The following is a 14,830-nucleotide window of genomic DNA, read 5'->3' as shown; positions in this document are numbered from 1 at the left end:
TTATATCCATTTACTCTTATAAAAGTGAGTGGTTGTCACTCATAATGGAGCAAGTAAGTGCCCATTAATTGGCGTGTAATGTGAATGAGCGCACAGGGTCAATTGGTCACCTTTCTCTGCAGTTCCTGCTTTGTGTCCTCCAGAGCTGTGGTCAGGGAGCGGACATCATCCAGCGCTTTCATCAGCATCTCATCGGGTTGAACATTCTGCATTAGTATCATACTCTGCCGGGAAATGGCCTTTTTCTCTTTGCAAACCTGAGGAGGAAAAGACTTGTGATTATTTCAAGTCTCCTGCTACAGTCTGTCTCTGGTATAACTTCTATAATGTCTGCACTGACCTGGAAATATGTTTGATGGCTGAAATATTGTTATATTCTTGTACACAGGAGGCAGTATTATAGTAGTTATATTCTTGTACATAGGAGCAGTATTATAGTAGTTATATTCTTGTACATAGGAGCAGTATTATAGTAGTTATATTCTTGTACATAGGAGCAGTATTATAGTAGTTATATTCTTATACATAGGAGCAGTATTATAGTAGTTATATTCTTGTACATAGGAGGCAGTATTATAGTAGTTATATTCTTGTACATAGGAGCAGTATTATAGTAGTTATATTTTTGTACATAGGAGCAGTATTATAGTAGTTATATTCTTGTACATAGGAGCAGTATTATAGTAGTTATATTCTTGTACATAGGAGCAGTATTATAGTAGTTATATTCTTGTACATAGGAGCAGTATTATAGTAGTTATATTCTTGTACATAGGAGCAGTATTATAGTAGTTATATTCTTGTACATAGGAGCAGTATTATAGTAGTTATATTCTTGTACATGGGAGCAGTATTATAGTAGTTATATTCTTGTACATAGGAGGGAGTATTATAGTATTTATATTCTTGTACAGAGGATCAGTATTATAGTAGGTATATTCTTGTATATAGGAGCAGTATTATAGTAGTTATATTCTTGTACATAGGAGCAGTATTATAGTAGTTATATTCTTGTACATAGGAGGCAGTATTATAGCAGTTATATTCTTGTACATAGGAGCAGTATTATAGTAGTTATATTCTTTTACATAGGAGCAGTATTATAGTAGTTATATTCTTGTACATAGGAGCAGTATTATAGTAGTTATAGTCTTGTACATAGGAGCAGTATTATAGTAGTTATATTCTTGTACATAGGAGCAGTATTATAGTAGTTATATTCTTGTACATAGGAGGCAGTATTATAGTAGTTATATTCTTGTACATAGGAGCAGTATTATAGTAGTTATATTCTTGTACATAGGAGCAGTATTATAATAGTTATATTCTTGTACATAGGAGGCAGTATTATAGTAGTTATATTCTTGTACATAGGAGGCAGTATTATAGTAGTTATATTCTTGTACATAGGAGCAGTATTATAGTAGTTATCATCTGGTACATAGGAGGCAGTATTATAGTAGTTATATTCTTGTACATAGGATCAGTATTATAGTAATTATAATCTTGTGCATAGGAGGCAGTATTATAGTAGTTATATTCTTGTACATAGGAGGCAGTATTATAGTAGTTATATTCTTGTACATAGGAGCAGTATTATAGTAGTTATATTCTTGTACATAGGAGCAGTATTATAGTAGTTATATTCTTGTACATAGGAGCAGTATTATAGTAGTTATATTCTTGTACATAGGAGCAGTATTATAGTAGTTATATTCTTGTACATAGGAGCAGTATTATAGTAGTTATATTCTTGTACATAGGAGCAGTATTATAGTAGTTATATTCTTGTACATAGGAGCAGTATTATAGTAGTTATATTCTTGTACATAGGAGCAGTATTATAGTAGTTATATTCTTGTACATAGGAGGCAGTATTATAGTAGTTATATTCTTGTACATAGGAGCAGTATTATAGTAGTTATATTCTTATACATAGGAGCAGTATTATAGTAGTTATATTCTTGTACATAGGAGGCAGTATTATAGTAGTTATATTCTTGTACATAGGAGCAGTATTATAGTAGTTATATTTTTGTACATAGGAGCAGTATTATAGTAGTTATATTCTTGTACATAGGAGCAGTATTATAGTAGTTATATTCTTGTACATAGGAGCAGTATTATAGTAGTTATATTCTTGTACATAGGAGCAGTATTATAGTAGTTATATTCTTGTACATAGGAGCAGTATTATAGTAGTTATATTCTTGTACATAGGAGCAGTATTATAGTAGTTATATTCTTGTACATAGGAGCAGTATTATAGTAGTTATATTCTTGTACATAGGAGGGAGTATTATAGTATTTATATTCTTGTACAGAGGATCAGTATTATAGTAGGTATATTCTTGTATATAGGAGCAGTATTATAGTAGTTATATTCTTGTACATAGGAGCAGTATTATAGTAGTTATATTCTTGTACATAGGAGGCAGTATTATAGCAGTTATATTCTTGTACATAGGAGCAGTATTATAGTAGTTATATTCTTGTACATAGGAGCAGTATTATAGTAGTTATATTCTTGTACATAGGAGCAGTATTATAGTAGTTATCATCTGGTACATAGGAGACAGTATTATAGTAGTTATATTCTTGTACATAGGATCAGTATTATAGTAATTATAATCTTGTGCATAGGAGGCAGTATTATAGTAGTTATATTCTTGTACATAGGAGGCAGTATTATAGTAGTTATATTCTTATACATAGGAGGCAGTATTATAGTAGTTATATTCTTGTACATAGGAGGCAGTATTATAGTAGTTATATTCTTGTACATAGAAGCAGTATTATAGTAGTTATATTCTAGTACATAGGAGGCAGTATTATAGTAGTTATATTCTTGTACATAGGAGGCAGTATTATAGTAGTTATAGTCTTGTACACAGGAGCAGTATTATAGTAGTTATATTCTTGTACATAGGAGCAGTATTATAGTAGTTATATTCTTGTACATAGGAGGCAGTATTATAGTAGTTATATTCTTGAACATAGGAGCAGTATTATAGTAGTTATATTCTTGTACATAGGAGCAGTATTATAGTAGTTATATTCTTGTACATAGGAGCAGTATTATAGTAGTTATATTCTGGTACATAGGAGGCAGTATTATAGTAGTTATATTCTTGTACATAGGATCAGTATTATAGTAATTATAATCTTGTGCATAGGAGGCAGTATTATAGTAGATATATTCTTGTACATAGAAGCAGTATTATAGAAGTTATATTCTTGTACATAGGAGGCAGTAATATAGTAGTTATATTCTTGTACATAGGAGCAGTATTATAGTAGTTATATTCTTGTACATAGGAGCAGTATTATAGTAGTTATATTCTTGTACATAGGAGCAGTATTATAGTAGTTATATTCTTGTACATAGGAGTAGTATTATAGTAGTTATATTCTTGTACATAGGAGCAGTATTATAGTAGTTATATTCTTGTACATAGGAGCAGTATTATAGTAGTTATATTCTTGTACGTAAGAGGCAGTATTATAGTAGTTATATTCTTGTACATAGGAGCAGTATTATAGTAGTTATATTCTTGTACATAGGAGACAGAATTATAGTAGTTATATTCTTGTACATAGGAGCAGTATTATAGTAGTTATATTCTTGTACATAAGAGGCAGTATTATAGTAGTTATATTCTTGTACATAGGAGCAGTATTATAGTAGTTATATTCTTGTACATATGAGCAGTATTATAGTAGTTATATTCTTGTACATAGGAGCAGTATTATAGTAGTTATATTCTTGTACATAGGAGCAGTATTATAGTAGTTATATTCTTTTACAGGAAAATCCCTTCGTCTATCTTTACAATATGCCCCAACAATCCCACATGTTCTGTTTCCTTAGCAGCCTGTTGTTCGACTTCAGTTCAGGGTTTATTATCATTAAGCAAGGAATTAGAGGAAAAAGGAAAATCAGCGGCACTACGTAGGTGTATATCTTACATCTGTCAAAGATCCAAGGACATGCAGCCGTCTTTGAAGACCGAAGTGGCGGTGCTCAGCGTGGTAAGTAGTATTCAAATGGGTAAGTAGAGAGAGACACGGCACTCAACGTCGGTTATGCTGGTTGTTTTTATTGCAATTCAAGTGGCATGCTGCGCATGCAGGGGAGCGGGATGGCCACGATGTGCGTTGGCGACGCACATCGTGGCCATCCCGCTCCCCTGCCTGCGCAGCATGCCACTTGAATTGCAATAAAAGCAACCAGCATAACCGACGGTGAGTGCCGCGTCTCTCTCTACTTACCCATTTATTATCAATAAGGATTTTAATGTTTTTGTTCTCGAAGGGATATCTTAAGATGTCCATTAAAATGTTTGACCACCATGTGCTATCTGTGGAGATTCAACCTCATGGACCCCTTCCCAGAAGTCGGTACTTCCTCTTTAATTCTCAGGTATGTAGCGGGTTCCATTGGTAAGTTTCCAATTTCCCACCAATTGTAAAGTGATGGCAACATTTTGTAAAATGGGAAAACCCTTTTAATCTCCATCCATTACTCACTCTACCTTGCTTGCATAGGATTCCGCCTCATATCGTAAACTTTGTTCCATTTCTAGCTCGTCCAAGGTTTCAGCATATTCCCGAGTGACTGCAAGCGACACTGAACGAAAAACAAAAGAGTTACTGACTCAGGTATAGTTTATCAAAATACTTCTGGTTAGGAGATAGCCCCCCACTGGTCTCCATCGGTCCAGCATTTCTGTTAGGCCGTGGTGTCCATAGTGATAAAATGTCAGGTGGTCACATTGTCCAATATCATCCACCAGACTTTATAACACTATCTACGAAAGAATCTTGTGATCATCAACAATCAGTTGACAAGGGCTTGTTATGTTGTCACTGTGGATGGGGCATCACTGCAGCCTCGTATAAATACACAGGATCAACAGTGATTGGGGCATGAGGCAGAAAAAGAATTTAGGTTTGAAAGGTTTGGAAATTGTCTAGATTTCAGAAAAGCCCATTAAAACAAATGAATGTGGTTCTCTGGCTGATAATATTTTATTAAAAAAAAGATCAGAGTAAAGATGAAGTGATCTCCCAGCCATCTACTGCCACTCTCTTTATGATGCCTCCCGATTCTCCTCCATTTTCTGGTCACAGAAATTCACTTGGCCAACCACTGCCTCACACATTGATTGGCTGAGTGGTATGTTCCTGAGAGCCAAGAGGGATCAGGAAGAAGAGGTCAATATGGACCTGGAAAGCGCCGTAGCATTGGGGGGTTAGGTGAGTATAACTTTTTTTGTGCCATTCTGATCCTCCGTTACCGAACAACCAGTCAAAAAGGGACAATTGCTTTATTATCTAACACTTGGATTGGGCACCAATTTTTGCATTGCCAGGCAACCATCTAGTGTATAAACTTTTCTCCAAAGGTGGTTTTATGGGGAGTGGCTTCTCTCCATAAACACGTATGCTTAGCTGAGCATGCATGTTTACAGTAGAGTCCAGTGAAGTAGCCATTTGCCAGATGGTCTGGCCCCGACCAACAGCAGAGATACAGTTGCAAGAAAAAGTATGTGAACCCTTTGAAATGATATGGATTGCTGCACAAATTGGTCATAAAATGTGATCTGATCTTCATCTAAGTCACAACAATATACAATCACAGTCTGCTTAAACACACAAAGAATTAAATATTACCATGTTTTTATTGAACACACCATGTAAACATTGACAGTGCAGGTGGAAAAAGTATGTGCTTTTTCATTAGCTGCAAGTACTAGCTTCAAGTACTACATTAAGTACTAGTAAAGAGATATTGCAGGAGACAAGAAGAGATTCCAGAGATACTGCAAGAGATTGGCTTAGAGTCTCCAACTGGCTCATCTGTGTTGTTTTTGCTGATCATTGCTTGAGAAGAGGTAAAGGAATTCGGTCAGCTGTTTGCTATTGTGCGTTTGCTAATGAGCCTAGCTCACTAAGGTGTTACATTTGTTGCTGGGGGCGGAGTTTGGGAAGCAGTGTGTGTATATATAGAGACAGACTCATTAGCTGGCCTAATTCATTAGCTACAAGTACTAGCTTCAAGTACTACATTAAGTACTAGTAAAGAGATATTGCAGGAGACAAGAAGAGATTCCAGAGATACTGCAAGAGATTGGCTTAGAGTCTCCAACTGGCTCATCTGTGTTGTTTTTGCTGATCATTGCTTGAGAAGAGGTAAAGGAATTCGGTCAGCTGTTTGCTATTGTGCGTTTGCTAATGAGCCTAGCTCACTAAGGTGTTACATTTGTTGCTGGGGGCGGAGTTTGGGAAGCAGTGTGTGTATATATAGAGACAGACTCATTAGCTGGCCTAATTCATTAGCTGCAAGTACTAGCTTCAAGTACTACATTAAGTACTAGTAAAGAGATATTGCAGGAGACAAGAAGAGATTCCAGAGATACTGCAAGAGATTGGCTTAGAGTCTCCAACTGGCTCATCTGTGTTGTTTTTGCTGATCATTGCTTGAGAAGAGGTAAAGGAATTCGGTCAGCTGTTTGCTATTGTGCGTTTGCTAATGAGCCTAGCTCACTAAGGTGTTACATTTGTTGCTGGGGGCGGAGTTTGGGAAGCAGTGTGTGTATATATAGAGACAGACTCATTAGCTGGCCTAATTCATTAGCTGCAAGTACTAGCTTCAAGTACTACATTAAGTACTAGGAAAGAGATATTGCAGGAGACAAGAAGAGATTCCAGAGATACTGCAAGAGATTGGCTTAGAGTCTCCAACTGGCTCATCTGTGTTGTTTTTGCTGATCATTGCTTGAGAAGAGGTAAAGGAATTCGGTCAGCTGTTTGCTATTGTGCGTTTGCTAATGAGCCTAGCTCACTAAGGTGTTACATTTGTTGCTGGGGGAGGAGTTTGGGAAGGAGTGTGTGTATATATAGAGACAGACTCATTAGCTGGCCTAATTCATTAGCTGCAAGTACTAGCTTCAAGTACTACATTAAGTACTAGTAAAGAGATATTGCAGGAGACAAGAAGAGATTCCAGAGATACTGCAAGAGATTGGCTTAGAGTCTCCAACTGGCTCATCTGTGTTGTTTTTGCTGATCATTGCTTGAGAAGAGGTAAAGGAATTCGGTCAGCTGTTTGCTATTGTGCGTTTGCTAATGAGCCTAGCTCACTAAGGTGTTACATTTGTTGCTGGGGGCGGAGTTTGGGAAGGAGTGTGTGTATATATAGAGACAGACTCATTAGCTGGCCTAATTCATTAGCTACAAGTACTAGCTTCAAGTACTACATTAAGTACTAGTAAAGAGATATTGCAGGAGACAAGAAGAGATTCCAGAGATACTGCAAGAGATTGGCTTAGAGTCTCCAACTGGCTCATCTGTGTTGTTTTTGCTGATCATTGCTTGAGAAGAGGTAAAGGAATTCGGTCAGCTGTTTGCTATTGTGCGTTTGCTAATGAGCCTAGCTCACTAAGGTGTTACATTTGTTGCTGGGGGAGGAGTTTGGGAAGGAGTGTGTGTATATATAGAGACAGACTCATTAGCTGGCCTAATTCATTAGCTGCAAGTACTAGCTTCAAGTACTACATTAAGTACTAGTAAAGAGATATTGCAGGAGACAAGAAGAGATTCCAGAGATACTGCAAGAGATTGGCTTAGAGTCTCCAACTGGCTCATCTGTGTTGTTTTTGCTGATCATTGCTTGAGAAGAGGTAAAGGAATTCGGTCAGCTGTTTGCTATTGTGCGTTTGCTAATGAGCCTAGCTCACTAAGGTGTTACATTTGTTGCTGGGGGCGGAGTTTGGGAAGCAGTGTGTGTATATATAGAGACAGACTCATTAGCTGGCCTAATTCATTAGCTGCAAGTACTAGCTTCAAGTACTACATTAAGTACTAGTAAAGAGATATTGCAGGAGATAGTCAGGAGGTAGGCTGGAAGGTGGAAACAATACAAAAAAAAAGGTAAGATTTGTTTGATTTAAAGTTACAAATTTTTTTTTTTTTTTTTATTTTTTTATTTTTTTTTCTCCTCTTTAAAATGGCAGACTTGGTTCAGTGCAGGAATTGTTGTGCATTTATTTCATGTTCCACTCTTTGGAGATTCGGATGCTGTCAGATCTGTAGACAGTTCTCCTTACTGCAGCAGGAAATTTCATTTTTGAAAGCTGAAATATTTAAATTATCTGTTAAACAAACTCCAGCTAGGACCGCTGCAATGCCACTGCCACAGAGGACCCCCAGAAATGGCAGATGGGTTAATGTAGGTTCTGGAAGACTTAGAGTGGTGGATAGAAGACATGTCCCACAGTCGGTGGTTCTCCATAATTCATTTGCAGCACTCTCAGAATGTAAGGACAACATGGATATGGACTCAAGCACAGAGGGTGAGAAACCATCGACTCCTATGTCTAATGTATGCAACAAAAAAGATAAAGTGATGTCTCAAAGGAAGCAGCTGTTGCTGGGTGATTCAATCATAAGAAGTGTGGAGCTTAAAGAAAATGGTTTTGTGAGATGTCTCCCTGGGGCTACTGCTAGAAGAGATAGAAGACGTATTATTAATATTGTTAAGCAAGCAAAGCAGGAAGGGGACGTGGATGTTCTTGTCCATCTAGGGACAAATGACCTGGCTTGCAATGAAGTGTCAGAGGTGAAAAAATCTTTTATCACACTTGGTAATGACGTACAGGATTTTGCATCCACCATTTCATTTTCTGAAGTTCTGCCTGTGCATAATGTTCAGAATGATAGGCAGAGGCGCATAAAGGAGTTCAACATATGGCTTGGTAAATGGTGTCAAGAGCAAGGATTTGGCTTTGTTTCTCATGATAGCTCTACTTGGAATAGAAAGGAACTGTACAAAAAAGATGGTTTGCATCTTTCTCTCAAAGGAACAAATGTACTTAGTGAACAACTCCAAGAATTTGCGAAAGAGTATTTAAACTAGTAAGGGGGGGCAAAAGAGTGAAAATAAAAGAGTCCAATTGCCCCCCGAAACAATGCCAGAACAGGTCAGAAGCACAGAGGTTAAGAAATGATAAACTCAGAGTCCTGTCTACAAATGCTCGCAGTTTAGGTAAAAAAATCAATGAACTTGGGTCAATAATGGCATCTGAGAATGTAGATTTAGTGGCTGTTACGGAGACATGGTTTAATGAAAGAAATGACTGGGACATAACCATACCAGGGTACTCTTTATACAGAAGAGACAGAGAAGGCAAGAAAGGAGGAGGAGTGGCCCTGTATGTGAAAGATAGCATTAAATCTAACCTAATACAAGTTGGTGAGGCCAACATAGAGTCAGTTTGGGTTACGTTGCAGTTTGCTAACCATGCAGTAACTCGTGTAGGTGTGATATATAGACCACCTGGTCAAGTTAAAGAACTAGATGATCTACTAGTTGAAGAAATAGCTAAAATGACAATGAAAGGAGAAGTTATCATTATGGGAGATTTCAATCTTCCAGATATAAACTGGAAAACCAAAATAGCAAGTTCTACCAGGAGTACAGATATTCTAAATTCCCTACTGGGGTTATCTCTACAACAAGTGGTTGAGGAGCCAACCCGGAGGGAGGCCATTTTGGATTTGGTATTCACAAACGGGGATTCGGTATATGATGTCATTGTAGGCGAAACCTTGGGATCTAGTGATCACCAGTCAGTGTGGTTTAATATAAGAACTGTGAAAGAGTCCCACCACACAAAAACAAAAGTTTTAGATTTTAGAAAAACAGACTTTTCAAAAATGAAATTAGTCATAAATGAGTCCTTATCAGACTGGAACGGATTACATGGAGTCCAGGAGAAATGGGACTACTTAAAAGGTGCATTATTGAAGGCAACAGAAAATTGCATTAGACTTGTCAGTAAAAGCAAAAAAAGGAGGAGACCACTGTGGTACTCAGCAGAAGTGGCCCAAATCATTAAAAATAAAAAGCTAGCATTTTGTAATTATAAAAAAACCCAGAGCAATGAAGATAAGGAAATCTACAAGATTAGGCAGAGAGAGGCCAAGCAAGTTATAAGAACTTCTAAAGCGCAGGCAGAAGAAAAACTAGCTCAGTCTATGAAAAAAGGGGATAAGACATTCTTCAGATATATAAATGAAAAAAGGAAATTAAAACAAGGAATAACTAAATTAAAAACAAAGGACGGAAGGTATGTAGAAGAGAATAAAGGGCTAGCCGACTGCCTTAATGAATACTTCTGTTCAGTTTTTACAAAAGAAAAAGGAGAAGGACCTCCACTAGAAAGGATGACTAATAAATCGTTTGATGCATGTATCTTTACAGAGGAAGATGTTCTAAGTTTGCTGTCTAAGGTGAAGACAAATAAGTCACAGGGGCCTGATGAGATACAGCCAAAATTATTAAAAGAGCTTAGTGGTGAGCTGGCAAAACCGTTAACAGATTTATTTAACCAATCATTAGTAACAGGAGTCGTCCCGGAAGATTGGAAATTGGCAAATGTCGTGCCCATTCACAAGAAAGGTAGTAGGGAGGAATCGAGCAACTATAGACCAGTGAGTCTGACATCAATAGTAGGCAAATTAATGGAAACCCTATTAAAGGATAGGATTGTGGAACATCTAAAATCCAATGGATTGCAAGATGAAAAACAACATGGGTTTACTTCAGGGAGATCATGTCAAACAAATCTTATAGATTTTTTTGACTGGGTGAATAAAATAATAGACGGTGGAGGTGCAGTAGACATCGCATATCTAGATTTTAGTAAGGCTTTTGACACTGTCCCACATAGAAGACTTATCAATAAACTGCAGTCATTGAGCATGGACTCCCATATTGTTGAGTGGATTAGGCAGTGGCTGAGTGACAGACAACAGAGGGTTGTAGTCAATGGAGAACATTCAAAACAAGGTCATGTTACCAGTGGGGTTCCACAGGGATCTGTACTGGGACCGATTTTGTTTAATATCTTCATAAGTGATATTGCAAAAGGCCTCGCTGGTAAGGTTTGTCTTTTTGCTGATGACACAAAGATATGTAACAGGGTTGATGTTCCTGGAGGGAAACGCCAAATGGAAAAGGATTTAGGAAAACTAGAAGAATGGTCAGAACTCTGGAAACTGAAATTTAATGTGGATAAGTGCAAGATAATGCACCTGGGGCGTAAAAACCCAAGGGCAGAATATAGAATATTTGACACAGTCCTGACCTCAGTATCTGAGGAAAGGGATTTAGGAGTAATTATTTCAGAAGACTTAAAGGTGGGAAGACAATGTAATAGAGCAGCACGAAATGCCAGCAGAATGCTTGGATGTATAGGGAGAGGTATAAGCAGTAGAAAGAGTGAAGTGCTTATGCCGCTGTACAGAACACTGGTGAGACCTCACTTGGAGTATTGTGCGCAGTACTGGAGGCCATATCTCCAGAAGGATATAGATACTCTAGAGAGAGTTCAGAGAAGAGCTACTAAACTAGTACATGGATTGCAGGATAAAACTTACCAGGAAAGGTTAAAGGACCTTAATATGTATAGCTTGGAAGAAAGAAGAGACAGAGGGGATATGATAGAAACTTTTAAATACATAAAGGGAATCAACTCGGTAAAGGAAGAGAGCATATTTAAAAGAAGAAAAACTACCACAAGAGGACACAGTTTTAAATTAGAGGGGCAAAGGTTTAAAAGTAATATAAGGAAGTATTACTTTACTGAGAGAGTAGTGGATGCATGGAATAGCCTTCCTGCAGAAGTGGTAGCTGCAAATACAGTGAAGGGGTTTAAGCATGCATGGGATAGGCATAAGGCCATCCTTCATATAAGATAGGGCCGGGGGCTATCCATAGTATTCAGTATATTGGGCAGACTAGATGGGCCAAATGGTTCTTATCTGCCGACACATTCTATGTTTCTATGTTTCTATGTGAACCCCTAGACTAATGACATCTCCAAGAGCTAATTGGAGTGAGGTGTCAGCCAACTGGAGTCCAATCAATGAGATGAGATTGGAGGTATTAGTTACAGCTGTCCTGCCCTATAAAAAACACACACCAGTTCTGGGTTTGCTTTTCACAAGAAGCATTGCCTGATGTGAATGATGCCTTGCACAAAAGAGCTCTCAGAAGACCTACGATTAAGAATTGTTGACTTGCATAAAGCTGGAAAGGATTATAAAAGTATCTCCAAAAACCTTGCTGTTCATCAGTCCACGGTAAGACAAATTGTCTATAAATGGAGAAAGTTCAGTACTGCTGCTACTCTCCCTAGGAGTGGCCGTCCTGTAAAGATGACTGCAAAAGCATACCGCAGACTGCTCAATGAGGTGAAGAAGAATCCTAGAGTGTCAGCTAAAGACTTACAAAAGTCTCTGGCATATGCTAACATCCCTGTTAGCGAATCTACGATACGTGAAACACTAAACAAGAATGGATTTCATGGGAGGATACCACAGAGGAAGCCACTGCTGTCCAAAAAAAACATTGCTGCATGTTTACAGTTTGCACAAGAGCACCTGGATGTTCCACAGCAGTACTGGCAAATTATTCTGTGGACAGAGGAAACAAAAGTTGAGTTGTTTGGAAGAAACACACAACACAATGTGTGGAGAAAAAGAGGCACAGCACACCAACATCAAAACCTCATCCCAACTGTGAAGTATGGTGGTGGGGGCATCATGGTTTGGGGCTGCTTTGCTGCGTCAGGGCCTGGACGGATTGCTATCATTCAAGGAAAAATGAATTCCCAAGTTTATCAAGACATTTTGCAGGAGAACTTAAGGCCATCTGTCCACCAGCTGAAGCTCAACAGAAGATGGGTATTGCAACAGGACAACAACCCAAAGCATAGAAGTAAATCAACAACAAAATGGCTTAAACAGAAGAAAATACGCCTTCTGGAGTTGCCCAGTCAGAGTCCTGACCTCAATCCGATTGAGATGCTGTGGCATGACCTCAAGAAAGCGATTCACACCAGACATCCCAAGAATATTGCTGAACTGAAACAGTTCTGTAAAGAGGAATGGTCAAGAATTACTCCTGACCGTTGTGCACGTCTGATCTACAACTACAGGAAACGTTTGGTTGAAGTTATTGCTGCCAAAGGAGGTTCAACCAGTTATTAAATCCAAGGGTTCACATACTTTTTCCACCTGCACTGTGAATGTTTACATGGTGTGTTCAATAAAAACATGGTAACATTTCATTCTTTGTGTGTTATTCGTTTAAGCAGACTGTGATTGTCTATTGTTGTGACTTAAATGAAGATCAGATCACATTTTATGACCAATTTGTGCAGAAATCCATATCATTCCAAAGGGTTCACATACTTTTTCTTGCAACTGTATATGACCACCTTGCCTGTCCCACCACCAAATAGATTTATAGCAGATCCAAACCTTATTTTTGGCCAGAGATTACAGACATTGTTGTCAGTGGGTTCTGCAAAACTTACCTCTGTTTAACTTTAAAAACTTATTTTGGCTTTTTTCAAGTTTCATACTTATGGCTTCTTTTTCCAGTCTCTCAACTTCAAGCTGCAAGAAAAGTTTAAAGGGGTTGTTCGGCGTGGCAAAATTTGTAGTAAAGTATCAATAGTCACCCTCATGATCCCTCTTCATTGACGTTCTACTGGTTACTAGGTCTCTGCTGTCCTCTACTTTCGGTTATGTGCTTGACGGACAGGAAATCACTGTCCACATCGGTGACCCATCTCACCCAACGATTTGCTAAACGGACATCACCTGCTATTTCCTGTCTGCCCAGCCTGAACCAGGAAATGGAGACCAATTGAGACCTGGAAAGTTTCAGAATGGCACTGGTGGGGGATCGGTGAGGGTGGGTGTCAAATCTGTCATTATTTTACACCATTCTGAGCTATTTATGTTTAAAATATCAAAAAAGTGAGTTAAATTTAAATTCACAACTCCTCTTTTTGTTGATTTATTTTGCTGGTGTTACCGTACAACCATTTTAATTGATAAATAGACGAGGTCCACACATCTTATAGTATGGTTATTCCATCTACTTATGGCAATAACCACATTTTATATCATGACAATTACGAGAGGTTTTCACAGACCCGCCCTTTTATAGATATATTAAAATAAAGATGACAACACATGACATGACCCTTGATACAAATAACCCCAAGTAAAAGACCCTTTAATATCTTATGGCACTGATTTATAAGCTCGGCCATCTTCTTACCTCCTTGTTTAACCTTTTTGCCTCTAGTCTCAGCTCTTGTAGCTCAGATGCAATTTGTTCCTTTTCTTCTGACAATTTCTGGATGTTCTTCTTCAAATCTAGAATGACAAAAAAAAAGAAACTTCCAAATGGACCGTCTATGTCAGATGATAAGGTAGAGGATCTTCCATGATTGGCTGGTGTCTGGTCCAAACAATGGGTTTTCCAACTCCTCTACTGGAACAGACTACTGCGGTTACTAAACGTTTATAGAATCACATAGTCTTGAAAAATTACTAATTTTTTGTATTTACGGAAAAGAAAATTCAAGATGGCAGAATTTAGTTTTGGTTGAAGTTATGCAAGTATAAATTAATAGATTCGATTAGCTGAAGCAGTTCAAACTGTCCATTACAGCTGATTTCTGGTACATTTCCCACCTCGGCCTCCACATCCTCCGTCCCCAGCCCCCATCGTACCTATTGCTTTTGAAACCGAAAGGAGATACAAATCTGATGTACTATGGAGAATCTCCCCATTGTTCTCATGGCAAATGGTTCAATGTTCAATGATTGAGAACTTGATCTAGTGAAAGCTTGTGTACGACACAGTCCTCGATAAAAACGACCCAAGACCAGGGATGGACTGAGCCATCAACAAGACCAAAGTCTGTGAATGGAAGGGCCACACATGCAGACAGTGTGTTGT

General features: G+C 38.0%; 1 protein-coding gene across 1 annotated transcript in view; it reads right to left on the bottom strand.

Annotated features, from left to right (window-relative positions):
* The window catches only part of LOC120991091 (shootin-1-like), a 37,785-nt gene extending 23,189 nt beyond the window's left edge, over nt 1–14,596 (bottom strand). The window contains exons 1-5 of the mRNA XM_040419982.1: nt 14,563–14,596; nt 14,144–14,241; nt 13,389–13,470; nt 4,536–4,630; nt 111–257 (exon numbers count right to left, since the gene is read on the bottom strand). Coding sequence (XP_040275916.1) covers nt 111–257; nt 4,536–4,630; nt 13,389–13,470; nt 14,144–14,241; nt 14,563–14,596 — 456 coding nt within the window. The remainder of the gene's footprint in view (nt 1–110; nt 258–4,535; nt 4,631–13,388; nt 13,471–14,143; nt 14,242–14,562) is intronic.
* Nucleotides 14,597–14,830: the final 234 nt, after the last annotated feature.

This window comes from Bufo bufo, chromosome 2 (genome assembly GCF_905171765.1).
Source record: "Bufo bufo chromosome 2, aBufBuf1.1, whole genome shotgun sequence".
NCBI lineage: Eukaryota > Metazoa > Chordata > Amphibia > Anura > Bufonidae > Bufo > Bufo bufo.
This window is presented reverse-complemented; position numbering and strand designations above follow the sequence as displayed.